The 14,291-nt window shown below is 47.5% G+C and overlaps 1 protein-coding gene across 1 annotated transcript; it reads right to left on the reverse strand.

Moving 5' to 3' along the window:
* Positions 1 to 1,647: 1,647 nt before the first annotated feature.
* On the reverse strand, positions 1,648 to 11,838 carry DHRS7B (dehydrogenase/reductase 7B). Its single transcript, XM_005523195.3, has 7 exons — positions 11,789 to 11,838; positions 7,346 to 7,521; positions 5,721 to 5,836; positions 4,881 to 5,091; positions 4,166 to 4,258; positions 2,724 to 2,876; positions 1,648 to 2,399 (listed from the first exon to the last, which is right to left on the reverse strand). The coding sequence occupies exons 1-7, from the start codon at positions 11,806 to 11,808 to the stop codon at positions 2,194 to 2,196; spliced, it is 975 nt and encodes a 324-aa protein (XP_005523252.2). The 5' UTR covers positions 11,809 to 11,838; the 3' UTR covers positions 1,648 to 2,193.
* Between the last annotated feature and the right edge of the window lie 2,453 nt (positions 11,839 to 14,291).

Consider the following 14,291-nt stretch of genomic DNA (forward strand, 5'->3'; position numbering starts at 1 on the left):
GAAATGGTAAAACAACTTCAAAAAATTTCTCATCCGTGTGGAGTGGTGCTGTATCTGCTGTCCCCAGTGCCAGTAGCTCAGTGGAATAACAGTGGCTGGGGACAAACCTCCCTTCAGAAGCCCCCACACTTTGCTGCCCACCCTACCCATTGTGGATGTGCTCTGGAGTGTGCAGCATTCCCCCTGTCACAGAGAGGGAATTTACTTCCAAAGGGAATGGGTGCACCCTCAGCAACCTCTGCCTTGGAGCTGTAGTTCCCACAGTAACTACAGTAACTCCCCACACATAATTTTTCCCTCAGGCCTGATGTGTTTCACCCTCAGTGCCCTGGATGGGAACACAGAAATGCAAAGCAGCCCCTCGGTCCTTCCTGGGTAGCCATGACCTGAAACACCAGAACATGGAGCAGCTGAACAAGCCTGGTAGGAGCACTGCAATTCACTGAGAAACTGAGGATCTGAGCATGGGAAACATAAGGAAAAGCACAACTAACACCAACACTCCCCTTGTGGAGAGGCAGAGAAGGTAATGTCTTGCTTTCCTATCTTAACAGGAAAAAAGGTGTCTGCACACCTGAAAGCTTCAACTTGTCAGTCGAACCCAAGGCCTTTCTGTGACACAGCTGCAGCCTCAGCCACAGGGAAGGTGGCAGAGCATGGATGTCCTGACAGAGCAGCAGCATTGTCATCATTAAACACATCCTGGTTCTCAAGAGATCATTTATAAATCTGAAGTGGTTAAGAAAAGGCTTTTAGAAGGAGAAGGTCCTTTTGAGCTTGCACACCGGTATCAGAGTTTGTGTGACTAATCCTCTGTGTGGATTCACACTAAGCCAGCAGGTCCCATAAATAGGGATGGGATAAAGTATGTTGTTCTGCAGCTACTGCTGGTACAACAGCACCTTGCAGGGATGTAAGAAAAGAAAAACAAAACCCTCCTGCTTTTCCTTCCTCTTATGTTACGTGCTGTGAGGAGCTGGAATAGACCAAGGGATTAATTTCATAGCACTGTAATTGTCATCAGATGTGCACTCCCAGGCAGGACACGTGAGGCAGGACACATGGAAAATGCTGGCAAGTGCATGGAGGTGGCAGGAGGGGTCTGGACCTTGGTTCCTACTAGTAGAGTTTATTTCAATTTTAAGATTATTTCTGTCCTATCTCGGTGCAGCCAATTCCTTTTTCCTAGTGGTGCTGCTGTCCCTCACATGAGGAGAAGGGGTGAGGAGTGGAACATGGCACCCCTTCAGGATGTCAGGCTCCCTGAAGTGATACCTGAACAGGCATATATCATTCCTCACTGGATGTGATACTAATTAGTATCTGTGATTGCTTTAAAGCAGATGAGAACAAAGGGTCTGTCTGCTACACTCTGCACCCTACACACATGGATTCTTCTCTAGTGCCAGAGAGTGGCTGGCATCCACAGGATCACACCTGCTCTGTGCTGCAGGTGGCCCAGGTGTGTTCCTGTCACCTGTGCAGTGTGTCCTGGCAGCAGATGCCTTGCTGTGTTCTACCTGTTCAGTGCTTCCATGCATTCCTTGGGCTGGGATTCACAGAGCGCTGTCACTGCAGAATTAACTGTCCCACTGCATCAGTAGGGCATGATTCAGACAGGTAAAATGATGGCCAAATACACCCAAATTGTACATCAGTTACTTCTTTAAAAGTGGCACTGGATTGAGCTTAATTTACCAGATGACTTGGCACGGTAAAGGAAGAGGCTCTGAAGTTTCCCACTGCATGCAGCATGTCCTGGATCAGATTGGAAGGTGTGGGAATGAGACACTGATCACGAGAGCTCCCAGCTGAGGACTGTATTTCACAGGGGTGGGAACAGCCAAGGTCTGCTGGTGTGAAGGCAGAACAGGTGGGTTTTATTTGTAGCAGGCCAGTAAAGCTGAGCATGCCTGGAGTGAGGTGAGGAGTCTCCCAGCCAGGGGCCTCCCTGGCTGCAGTGTTCCCCTGACCCCTCCCCTGCAGCCTCAGCTCTCCCCCACTGTCCGAGCACCCCTCCTTCTCCAGCTGAGGTTTAGGTGCTATACTCCAGCAGTGTGGGGGAAACCACTTCCCAGTCTCCATGCAATAGTAAACAGCATTTTGAGAAAGGATTTTCCTGCAGGAGCACCTCCAGTGATGTCCCAGCCGACTGCAGGGGCTCAGCCTCTCCCTGCTCAAGGGAGCTGAGCTCTAAGAGCCCTTTGCTTTCTTCTCCTTTTTTGCTCTAGATGCCATTAAGGTGAAGAAGAGTCTGGGGCAGAGGTTCCTCAGGTAGACAGCCAGGCAGGGCGTCAGGCCAGCCACAAGCACTTCCTTCTTCTTCTGTCCCACTGCATTGAGAACCACCCGAGCCACCTCAGCCGCCGTCTGTCCCTCAGCCGTGGTCTTGTCCATAACTGCCAAGGGAAAGCTGAGTGAGCAGCAACACCAGCAGGTAAACCCTCACTGAGGTACCTTTCCTAGGAATGCTCTAACTGCACATGGCTGCTTGTTTTGGTTTTTATTCCAGTTGTGTAGGTGTTCCTCATGGTTGGCCCAGAGGGCTATAGTTGCTGTCTGGGAAAGCTAAATTTTGGGGCTTGCTGTTGCTATCCTGCATCCAAAGTTTGTTTTTGATCCTTCAGGGCTAACCTGTGTTCCCACCAGAGGCCATGTGTTGCAAACACACCTTCTAATAACATGGAAATGCTTCAGAAATAGGGCAGTGAGAGGTCTCTCACCTCCATAGCGAGATCCATCCGCTGTGACAGCGTTGAGGGACAGGTTTGTCTGGATGTATCCAGGGCTCACAACTGTCACTTCAATGTCATACTGCTCCACCTCTGCTCGCAGACAGTCAAAGAAGGCCTGGGTAGCATGCTTAGAGGCAGCATCTGGAAAACAGGAAAAGGATTGTGCACCAAGAAGGAGCAGGGCTGAAGGAATTTTCCCTTCCTGAATGGATCTTTCACTGCAATGCAGCCACTTCTCAGCAAGAACCCAAGAGCTGTTCTCCAGCCTCTACGTTTGTTTTTGTTTAGTGAATGGCAGCAACAGGTAGTGGGAGTCAGGGCAATTTAGGAAGACAAAATGTAAACTCAAGTTGAAAACTGGCTGGGATCCTGAGCTTAATATCACAGCCCTGCCAAAGCACTTCAGAGTGAACCCAAGCTGCCTCCCACTCCTGATAAAGGAGACCCAAAGGCTTTGGAAGGCATTGCTGGCTGCCCTGCACGTGCCGAGCACTGGGGACTCGCAGAGCAGGTTCAGGGCTTGGCTGCACACAAGGCAACACCAGATCACACAGGCAGGCAGAGCAGGGAAGTTCCTAGTGCAGGATTTTCCCCCATGAAATGGCTGAGTGACTCCTTTTGCTTGGTCACTGCCACGCCAGCAGCACCAGAGGCAGCTCAGCACAGGTTGCACACCCTGTGAGGACCCAGGCAAGGGCTGAGCTCCAGCTGCCAGATCCACGTGGCTCTGGTCCCTGTGCAAATGCTCTGGGAGCTCCTCAGAACACACTTCTTGGAGCAATTGGACCCACATCACCTGCAAAACCCCATGGCTCAGACATTCCAGGCTCTCCCCCACTCAGCATCATTCCTGACCCACCATATGCCTTCACCACTCTACTTCTGGTGTTTACTTTCAGTGACTTACAGATGCTTGCGTGTCAAATGCTCTCCTCTTAGTTCATCCATCTTTTAAAAGGTTTTTTCCCAGTAATCCCACCAATATTTCTTGTCATAACTGATTTAGCATGAAGAGTTTGCTGGATCAACATTGTTTAGGCTTCTGTTCTGGTATTGTTTGTACTATGGCACTTCATAATTTATTAAAACAAAAAATTCCTGCTTTCTTAGAGGAGAAAATGCAGACAAATGACAAGGATAAAATACCATAAAATTATGGAATTATAGTGACTCTCAAGTGTTAAGATAGGACTGTCAAGCTCTTTTCAAAACATATTCTCCTCCATCCCTTAAAAACTTAAGGACGGGGCTAAGATTTTTTATTTAAGAGTGCTGTCAGTGGTTTGTGACCCCATTGAGGGTGATCCATGGCTTTGCCTTCCCTGCATACAGCCAGTTCCATGGAGAGTTAAATGTGGAAGCAGGAGCCAAGTATTTATTCAGTCTGGTGTCCCAAATATGTCTTTCCCATCTTCTGTGGAGGTACTTACATGCAGATCTGAAAGGAATGCTTATTTTGCCTTGCACGCTGCTGATGGCCACAATGTGGCCTTGTCTCCTCTTGATCATGGAGGGGAGAAGTGCTAGCAAAGGACAGAAAAGACCCATTCAGACAACAGTCCTGCCATTGCTGCTGTCAAGAATCAAAGCTTTCAGAGCATTCAAGAGATGCTGAAGGGAATTACAAGATCCCTCTTCAGTGCAGTGGTTGGGACAGTGCTTGGGATGCCTCTGACTGAAGCTCTGTCTGGCTGGGACATTCACCTGTGAGGAGATTCCTTGTGCCAGAGGCTGCACAAGAGCTGCTCCCACACAGTGGGCAGCAGGACTTGCTTTTACTGCCACCAGAACATCTTCCCATTTCCTGCAGCTGACACGCTCTGGGCTGAGCTTTCTGTGTAACCAAAGTTTCCGAGGAAAGCTGCAGCTCCACTGCAACCCTCACCACATTCTCCAGAGTTCTATCAGTGCAGACAGGATAACTGGACCTCTTCCCAAGTCCCTGCCAGGCTAGCATCAGGAGATGGAACCAGGGATCATCTCCAGTGGGATATTTTCCACAGTCATGCCCTCAGGCCTGCCCATAATCCCAAACCTCCCTTCACCCCATGCCTGTACCAAGTATAATGACAATCACAAAATGAAGCTGTGCTCAGTTGTGCTGGTCTGCAGAGGCATCAGCCCAATCCTGTGGATCATAGGTACCTTTGGTGAGGGCTATAGGTCCAAAGTAATTTGTTTCCATCACTTTCTTATCCACATCCAGTCCTGTGTCCACGATTGTGCCTCGGAAGCTGATGCCAGCATTGTTGATCAGGATGTCCACGTGACCCAAGGCCTTCAGGATCTCCTCAGCAGCATTTACCACAGTTTTGGTGTCCGAGAGGTCAAACACCACAGTGTGAGGCTCGTGTGTCTGTGAATAAACTGAAGTTAGCAAAACACAGTTCAGTGCTGGATGTGCCAGCTGATGATAGGATCTCCCAGCTCTGGAAGCACAGGAGCCATCCAGGCCCTGTCCAACTACAGTGCAGCAGTTCCATGTGGCAGGAATTCATGACAGAAGCAGGTTGTGCTTGTCTTTCTCTGCTCCTGTAGCTTGTTCCTTATCCCTGAGCCTAGCAAAGGGACAAGGGAGATCTTCCTCAAGTACTAAAGTTTCCTGTTGTCAAAGGAAATGCATCTGAAAAAGGCCAAATGTAACTGTTTTCTGCAGAAGCCAGCAGTACCTTTCTTAGCCACTGTCAGCAGGCATAGACATAAAAAATAAAAGCCAACAGAAAGAAAGTCACTTTTCCAGATTCAGTGTATGAGGTGCAAGAGTCTGGGCACTCTGTGCTCGTGTGCTTTCACTTCTATTTCTAGCCACGAGGCCTCTTTCTGTGGGGTTTTTACAAGGAATGACAGCTCAGTGTACTCCTATATCAGCCTCTACCCCTAACCACGGAGTTGCATTTTTCCTATTGCTCAAGAGAACAGCCCACAGGCAATTCTGTAACTTCTGTAACAACCCAAGCAGAAATCCTGTCCTTGTCCCACACTCACATTTTTGCGGTGATTCTTCACAGCACAAAGCTCCTGCACCAGCTCTTTGAGCTTCTCACTGTCTCTGCCACAGAGAACCAGCTTGGATCCAGCTGCATGGAAAGCTTTGGCACATTCTGTGGAGGAAGCAAGGAAGAGAGCAAAATAGGCATGTGAATACCAGACAGATTCACATCAGACCTGGTGATAGCTAAAACTGCTGTTTGCTGGCAGGGTCTGAGGTGGCTTTACTGCTGCTGTGTGATGGCCAGGCTGATTTACAGCGAGGTCACAGCCACATGTGAGACTGTGAGAGACACATGATAGTGGTGAGGCAGCTGCTGTGCTCACAGATACTGTGCTGGTTAGACATCCTCCCCCTTAGCTGGTCAAATTTGCCTGTGTCACCATTTTTGACTTTATGCCCTTCTTAAGAGGGACCACAGCTTGTTTAAGTCATCTAACACAGGTCTTAGGACTTTCTATTTTAATGAACATCTCCAGAACCTCCAGAGGTTCTGGGAGCCTGAGATTTAATGTCTTCATCAAGGTGATTCTCTTCATTTGGAAAAGCCTGGCAAAGGGATGCCAGGCTATTGTCCTCCTAATTGCATGTTCCTGTCCCCTCTGGGAGCCAGAGGGACAAACTGCTTGTTTGCATAAGGGATGACAGTGGATGGCAATGAACACACAGTAATTAGAAGTGGTCTGGTGTATTAATAACTAGGAGTAAGGGGAAGTTGTAAAAGATCTTGCAAATGAGTCAATAAGGGAGGAAACTTTACTGTACAGTGGTGGAAGTCGCTACACCCCACAGCACAGACGGAGCTCCACCTGGAAGGTTTCTCCTGGAATACTAATTTCCTCTCTTCTTGATGAGAAGTACAAGATCCTTTACCACTCCCACTCCTTGGTTGAGGCAGGCAGAGAGAACCAGTTCATCTCCTTTGGCCAGTTCCCGAACACCCCTGTCCTTAGGGACAAGCTCACATGTAAAGGCAGCATCAATTAAAGCTCTATTTGTTCTATAAATGTACTCATCCTAATGAAAGGCCTTGCTGGCAGAGAGCACCTTGTCTTCTCTTCAAGCAGCTTTTAAAGCAATTATAGAAAGCAAAATTAGAGAATGTAGCCACTGAAGCAAAACATAAGTTTCAGCTGGAAAAAAATACTTCCTGGTGTTAAATAATGCCAAGAGTTTAACTTTAGAGTGGATGGATTTGTACCATGAGAGGAAAGGTACCTTAACTTGAGGATGAGGGAGAAGGAGGAGTGGAAAGTTTGGAAGAGCAGCTGGAAGTACACGAATGCAGAATACCACTTCTGGGAGGTTTTAAAGAAACAATTTAGCTTCCTGGCTTTTTCAGGATTTAGGGAAAGGACCCCTGACAGCACAAGAGAAGCATCTGATTCCTTGCTTTGAAGAGCTCCAGTTTGTACAGGATGATTAAAATTTTCTGTACCAAACATTGAGACTTTCTTGCATCCCAGTCTGCACTGGCTGTGGTCGTAACTCAGGTGGGAGCCGCATCTCTCAGAACTCAGATCAACAGGAACTTTCAGCTCACTACTGCTTTACTCCAAGAGCTGCTCCTGCCACAGCCCCATGTCTGTCCTGCCCTTGGTGCCCTGCTTTGGGTCCATACCTTTCCCCAGGCCAGAGGAGGCCCCTGTGATCACCACCACTGCTTCCTGCAGGTAAGCTCGCATCCGCACCCACTGCAGCAGCCGGAACAGCGCGAAGATCCCCAAGCTGCCAAAAAGCAGCGGGATGATGACAGTGCTTGTGAAATCCATCAGCTTTCCTTTCTGAACTGTCTTCCTAGAGCCACAGGATAAAAGCAAAGAGATCATTTCACCATGAAGAAAACGAGCAAAGCCTTGAAAACTGTTTTGAAATTATTTTTCTTAACCCTGCCTTAGACCACCAATAAACCACCAAGATACCTCTGTATCTTCAGCAGATTTTTTCATCCCTTCATTTAGGCTTTGGAAAGTTCACATCAGTACCCAAGTTAAAGCATTTAGATAGTAATGTGAACATCCCAGCAGGACACTTGGCATTGCATCCTGTCAGCTGTCACGTAACAAGCTTGGGTTCAGGGATGCTGTTCCTGTGTTTTGCCCTAAATTCACCCTCTTGTTTGGAATTTCCTCAGGGCTGGGATATTCTCCACATTCTTCTGATTGTATAAAACGGTTCAGATTTCTCTAGAACAGCCAGTACCAGAGTATCTACAAGCCAGAGATCAGTTACTGTGTATTATCCCAGATGGATATAAGCCAGTCTGTCTTTTGGAGGCTCCAGGTTTCCTCCCTGAGCCAGTTATTTGCTTAACACACTGAAATCTCATGCTGGAGTTGGATTCTGATACCAAGGCATAGCCCTAATCCCCTTGCTAAGCCATTCCTTCAAGGGAATAGTTTATGTGACAGCTTACTCCAGGGCCAAAGAGCAACTGGGACTTCTGTGAAAAGGCCACTGATTTTCCCTCTGTATATCCCTGAGCTTTTATCACAGCTTGGTGTAAGAGTAAAGTTAATTACAACCCCTTCCTGAAATCTTCTGTGTCACACATGAAGTCAAAAACAAACATCAGGGAAATATTTTCCCTTCCCTTCTTCTTTCTCATGCAGTCAGAGTTTGAACTCTTACAGTCTGAACTGCAAGACAGGCAATCTTCTACCTGGAAAGATACTGGGACATTCTGGGCACACAACTTGTGCTCCTTCAAACAAAAGGACAGCACAAGAAGCAGAAAATAAGAGGTCACTACAATGCCAAGGCAGAATTCAGTGTCATTGAGTAGGACTGAGCTTGTGTGGAACTGAGGGGATGGCAGAGGCTCTGCATGCCATGGAACAGAGCTAATGTGGAAAATGTCAGGCTCTTCCAGATATCCATCAGGGGCTTGGAGAGAATTCCTCAAATAGCTGCTCAGTGAACAGCTTGCTGAAATAGTAGTGAACTGATTAAAATAAGTATTTCTGGGGTACAGCTGGAACACAATAAAATAATACATAAAGACAGCTCTAAATAAACTTGGCAAGGTCTAGAAACAAAGCCATCAAGTCAGAACACAAATCTTCTTGTACTTCTTTGGAGCTTCCCATTCCCAAACTGACTCATGTGTGTCTGAAGTCCTTCCTGGTGTGGTCTCCTGTGGATAATACAGGGAGACATGGGAACAGCAGCTCCCCGAGGCACAGGGAGTGTGCCCAGAGTGGAAAAGCAGAAACCCAAAAGGAGGATTCAGCTCAGGCCACTGCAAAGCATCTTATTCCTCCAGCCCTGAGCTGAGGGAGTGCACACAGTGTGTTTTGTACTGGTTTGCAGCCAGGGACTGCTACAGTTCGTTTGACGTAAGAGAATGGATCTTCCCTAAAATAATTTCTGGGAAAGAGATGTTTTGACACAAAGCCACTGGGTTTTCAGACTGGATGAGAAGGTTCTCCTGACTGGTTCATGCTCAGCTGGTCGTTGAAAGCAGCTGCCTTCTTTATGATTCCCCTTTTTTTGTTCTCTCAAAGATCTCTTGAGATTCACAACACGAGATGTGGGCAGGGACAACAGGTGCTGTGCTGACATTGGGCTTACAGGACATTCTGGAATAAAAAAAACCCTTCAGCCCACGTTTAGGCTCTTTCATTATTTCCAAAGTGGGAGCTGGCAGGTGCAGTGGCACTTCCTTCATGGGGCACTGGAAAAATCTGGCCCCGCTCTGGTACCAGTGAAATGCAAGTGAAAAGGTAACTGGGAAGAGGGGGCTTTCCTGACACCTCTCCTAACTAAAGCACAGCAAGATCTGAAAAACATTTCCAAGTCTTTTATTGTTTTTCTTTCCTTTTTCTCCATGTTATACACAGGAACTGGGCAGATTGTCCATCTCTGCCTGAGGGCTGCAGCAAACCAAGAACCCAGGCAGGAGCAACAACCTGCTGTGGCAGATTCCTGGCTGGAGTCTGAACCAACAGGTAACAGCTCTGGGGAGGGGAAGCAGGGGATGGGGAAGAGAAGGGAGAGGAGCAAGAGAGAAAGATTTGCCAATCAGAGATGTAAATCCCTTTATACTGGGGAATGCAGATATAGTGCCTTCTTCCAAGGTGCTCAAATGGCCTCTTGAAAAAACCCAAAACAAAGAAAATATCGGTTCAGTCAGATTTGAAAGAGAGGACAACCCAGCTGAATAAATTATTTGGGACAGAAGAACTTCTGTAGTACTTCAGACCTACAGCAAAAAGATTTGCTTTGACTTTGTGACTTTCTTCTATCACAAAGTTTAGGTAACACTGAAGTAGCCAAAGACATTAAAAACGGGGGTGAGGGTGAGGAACACGTGGGTTCCACACCTAATTTGAGATAAACTGACTATCTCAGGCCTCCTGCTCAAAGGTCTGAGACCCCACTATCACCTCTGTTCAATAATTTGGGCATTCACACTGAAAAAAATCCCTGTTATTAGCAGGTAATGTTTATAACACCAGGGTTTCAGAATGGGAGAAGCCGCTGCTCGTTAAGTGGTGCAAACCAAGTCCTGTAATTCCCAATTCTCCATCCCAAAAGGCAGGATTGGAACATGCAGGTTATTAGAGAGCAGAAATAAGAACACTGATAATGTGAGGAAATACAGGTGATAGGAAACTTTTAGAATAAATCACATTTATCCAATTAAAAATAAACCCAGAACTTTCCCCTTAAAACAAAACTGGATGTTCTCCTATGAAAGCCAGGACAGTGGTTTCTGAAGGAACATGGATATTGATTAATAAGGTCAAGGGTGCATTAGAGACAGCAAAGATGAGACCAAACCCCTGGAAGCTTCCCCAAACAACACTGATTCTGCAGCTGCAGGCTCCCAGAATCACATTGTCCTTTCCACGATGAGTAGCAGCAACTGGGAGGCTGCATTCCCAAATCCAAAGGTTTGGAGGGATAAAAGAAAGGGGGAAAAAATCTGGTTTTCCTAAGGAAAAAAGCACAGCCCCTCTAGGTTTGAGTGAGGACTTTAGTCTGAAGAAAGCACAATGTCCTACCTGAGAAAGGGGCTCACTTGCAGTGACTCTGAGCTGGAGCTCCCTCGGTCCCGGAGCAGGACAGCCCCGACTTAAATTTGGAAATGGCAGCGATTCAAGCAAGTGTCCAATGCCAGCTCAGCCAGGGCTGCCTCTAAAAACAAACCTTGGGAATACAGGCTCTGACCTTTCCAGTGGAGGGGGGGAATTTAACCCCCAGAATGAGAAGACAGAAGTGAATTCAAACTTCTGAAAGCAGTAAAAACTCCTAGGGACGAATGCAGCAACTGGACAGAGCTCCTCATTCCAAACAGGAGAAGGAGAACAACAACCCAACTGGAATTCTCAAAAGTTGCCACCATGCAGGCATTACCTGAAGCATCACCCAAGGAAACCCTCTGTTGTATCCCAGCAGTCATTCAGTGCATCCTGCCCAAGTTCTTCCGTAATTGTTATGCAAAACAACAACCTCAATCCATGCTGCAGCAAGAGGGGGAAAAAATACGTTTCCATCACCCAAAAACCAGCCTGGAATTGAGGAATTATCTGCTCCTCCACCTGGTCTAGTGGAAGGTGTCGCTGGCCTTGGCAGGGGTAGAATGAGATGGGATTTAAGGTCCTTTCAACCCAAACCAGCCTAGGATTCTATTAAATCGTCTTCTCATTAATCTTCCTGCCACTTTTACTCAGTTACAAATTGCAATTCCACCCTCCCACGCGGAACTCCTCAATTGGTATTTGGGACAGAAACAAAGGTGGCCCGATTAGAAAACTGAAACATTTGTTGTTCCAAAGAAAGTATTTTGCAGATATTTACCAGATCAGGAACCACCTAAACCTCCGTGAGAACATGACCGCCGGCTGTCTCCCTGATTTATCTATAATTAGGTTTTTAATGTCAGTACCAGCGGTGAACTCTGTCCCGGAGAGCGCAGCATGTCCCTGCGCGCACCAGCGCCGCGTTCTCCCGACCTCTCCCGCATTTCCCAGCCCCCCGGCCCTCTCAGGGCCGAACCCGCAGCCCCCCGGCCCCTCCCGGGTGTCCCCCGGCCCCTCCTGTCCCTCCCTGTCCCCACCTGGCCGCCGCCGTCACCATGGCCACCGCCGGAAGTGGCGCCCGGGGCACTTCCGCCCGGACTCCGCTCCGCCGTGACACAACCGGAAGTTGTGCAGGGGAGCTGCTGCCCTCACCTGTCCGCCCGCCTATGCAGCCCGGCCGGGCAGCAGCGCTGCCAAACAGGGGTTCCGCCCTCTCGGGGTTCCCCTCCGGGTGGGCATCGCCCTCAGTCCCAGAATCCCAAAATCCCAAAGGGGTCAGGCTGGAAGGGACTGTGGGGGATCTGGTTCAGCCTCCCTGCTCAGCAGGGCCATTCCAGAGCACGGCACAGGATTGCACCCAGGCAGCTCTGGAATCTCCCCCGTGACGGAGGCTCCACATCCTCTCTGCTCTCTGCTCAGAGCTCGGGCACCGCACGGGGAAATTTCTTCTCATCCAGGTGGAACTTCCTGGACATCAGTTTGTGTCCATTCCTCCTGTGCCATTGCTGGGCCCCACGGAGCAGATCCTGGTCCATCTCTGACCCCTCCCTGCACATCCTGAATTCCCAGCTGCAATGATCACTGTTTTATGTGCTCATTGCTGATCGCGCCAACTTAAATTCTGTTTTCTTTGATATCTCCACATGAAAACTGAAGATCAGAAAAAGCTCGGCTGGAAGGGAACCCCATGGGTCACCAACTCCTGGCCCTACACAGGACTTCCTCAAAATCCCACCTTGTGCCTGAGAGTGACATTGGCACAGGACAGGACTGTGCAAGGCGTGACTCTGATCAGTAAATTCCTGTAGGAGAAAAGAGGTATATCTGCAGAGCCTTTTTCAAATCCATGATGGGGAAAAACCCGATTTCTCTGCTCTTCCACGAGTTCTGTACAGAAATGGGGCCTGAATGTGCTGCAGCTGTGCAGCTGTAAATCCCCTGATATCCCTGGACAAATAATAAAGGACAGATTTTTGCAGCAGTTCTTTGAAAGATGGTTTTATCATCAATTTTTATGGTAATTTTTTTCTGCTCCTCTCTTCTAATAGGGAAAACACTGAAATTAATTCAAAGCTTCAGTGCCGGTTCATCATTAGTAAGGGATCAATATTTCAGGGAAAACATGAGAAAATAATTCAAAATCTTCCTAAAAATTACAGTCTGAAAGGAAGGATGATAATGCACTTTTTTGACTTCAGGGACAATATGTAATGAAATGGAAGAATCAATAATTTTATTTACACAAACGAAATCGAAAAATAAAGCCCAGTAAAATAATTATGTCATGGCAGCATTACTGAGAGCTGTAGTTGGTTCAGTCTTCTGAAAATCAGAGCTGGAAAAAGCCATTTCAGTCCTTCTTTCCCACCCAAGCAGGGCAGTAAGAGCTGAAGCTTAAAGCACAGGACAGCAGTTACCTGAGAGCCCTGCCCAAGCTGCTCTGGTCATTTACCTGGTGTTTATTTTAACAGGAATGATCTGTCCCCAGACAGGCAGGTGCTGGCAGAGTTGATTGAAACCAAGTGCCCAGCAAGTCACACAGCACAGGGTCAGACGGGAGCTGCAACTGGAGAGGGAAAGTCAGTGAATTAAAGCTTGACTTTGTTGCTTTGACTGGGATTCCATTTCCTTAGGTTAATCTAATGTAATTAACAGCAAATTCACCTCTGATTTAAACCTGCTCATTGACACATCACACACTGGATGAGGATTAGATAATTTACTTATGTCAACATGTCTTTGTTCTCAGAATCATTTGTGAAGGCTCTACCCCAAATCTAGGACTGGTTTGCAGACTGTGCAAGCCCCAACTGGTAAATGTTGGCATAATCCAAAACTATGCTTGTTTTTATTAGCACTCAAATCTCTCCTCTTTTCTTTCTCATTTTGTCAGGCCACAACTGCAAAGGGCTGGAATCCTTTTAGCATGTTAACACTTCCTTGACAAATATCCTGCTGTTCTATCGCTGCCCTCTTGTAGTGCAGGAACTCTTTTTTGAGGGGGAGAAAAGAAAAAGTCTCCAAACTCAAGGGTTTGAGTTTTCACTTGTGTTTGGTGACATCTGCTTTACTGCACTCACTGGGTGCAGATCTGCAGCCCTTTAACCCTAATCTCTAGGGCAGCAATTTTGTGTCCTAGCTCCTGTGGGCTCTTATTTATCACATTTTTTTTCCCAAGGAGTAGAAGATGTAGCTTCTTTCTGCAAGAAAAGCTTTGGTTGCTTATCCTAAGAGCAAAGATCTAGGCAGAAATCCCCACAGGGTAACAAAACCCTTCCCCAGGGAAAACTTCCTTGAACTAGTTTGAACTGAGAGCTCCCAGTTTCACAGCCCCTGTGGCTGGAAGATGTAAATGTTCAAAAGGCTGTGGTAGAATTAAAGATTTCCTTGTCTCAGCCTCTCATACAAGGGTGCAGACTCTCATCCTCCTCTCCCTGCTCCCATAATTTGGTTTATAGGAGTCGAGGAAAACATTCTAGGGGGGTAGGGGAAACAAACAGACCTAGGATGGAAAACAGAAAAATAAGGGTTTCTCAGAGC

This window comes from Pseudopodoces humilis, chromosome 18 (genome assembly GCF_049639895.1).
Source record: "Pseudopodoces humilis isolate 2021_Gansu_Grassland_sample_001 chromosome 18, ASM4963989v1, whole genome shotgun sequence".
In the NCBI taxonomy this organism is placed as follows: Eukaryota; Metazoa; Chordata; class Aves; order Passeriformes; family Paridae; genus Pseudopodoces; species Pseudopodoces humilis.

Coding starts and splice junctions, on each gene's coding strand:
- DHRS7B (XM_005523195.3), bottom strand. CDS start 11,808: ATGGTGACGGCGGCGGCCAG. Junction 4,259..4,880: donor ACCTATAGCCCTCACCAAAG/GTACCTATGATC, acceptor GTCCTTTGCTAG/CACTTCTCCCCTCCATGATC. Junction 2,400..2,723: donor GGATGGATCTCGCTATGGAG/GTGAGAGACCTC, acceptor TTCCCTTGGCAG/TTATGGACAAGACCACGGCT.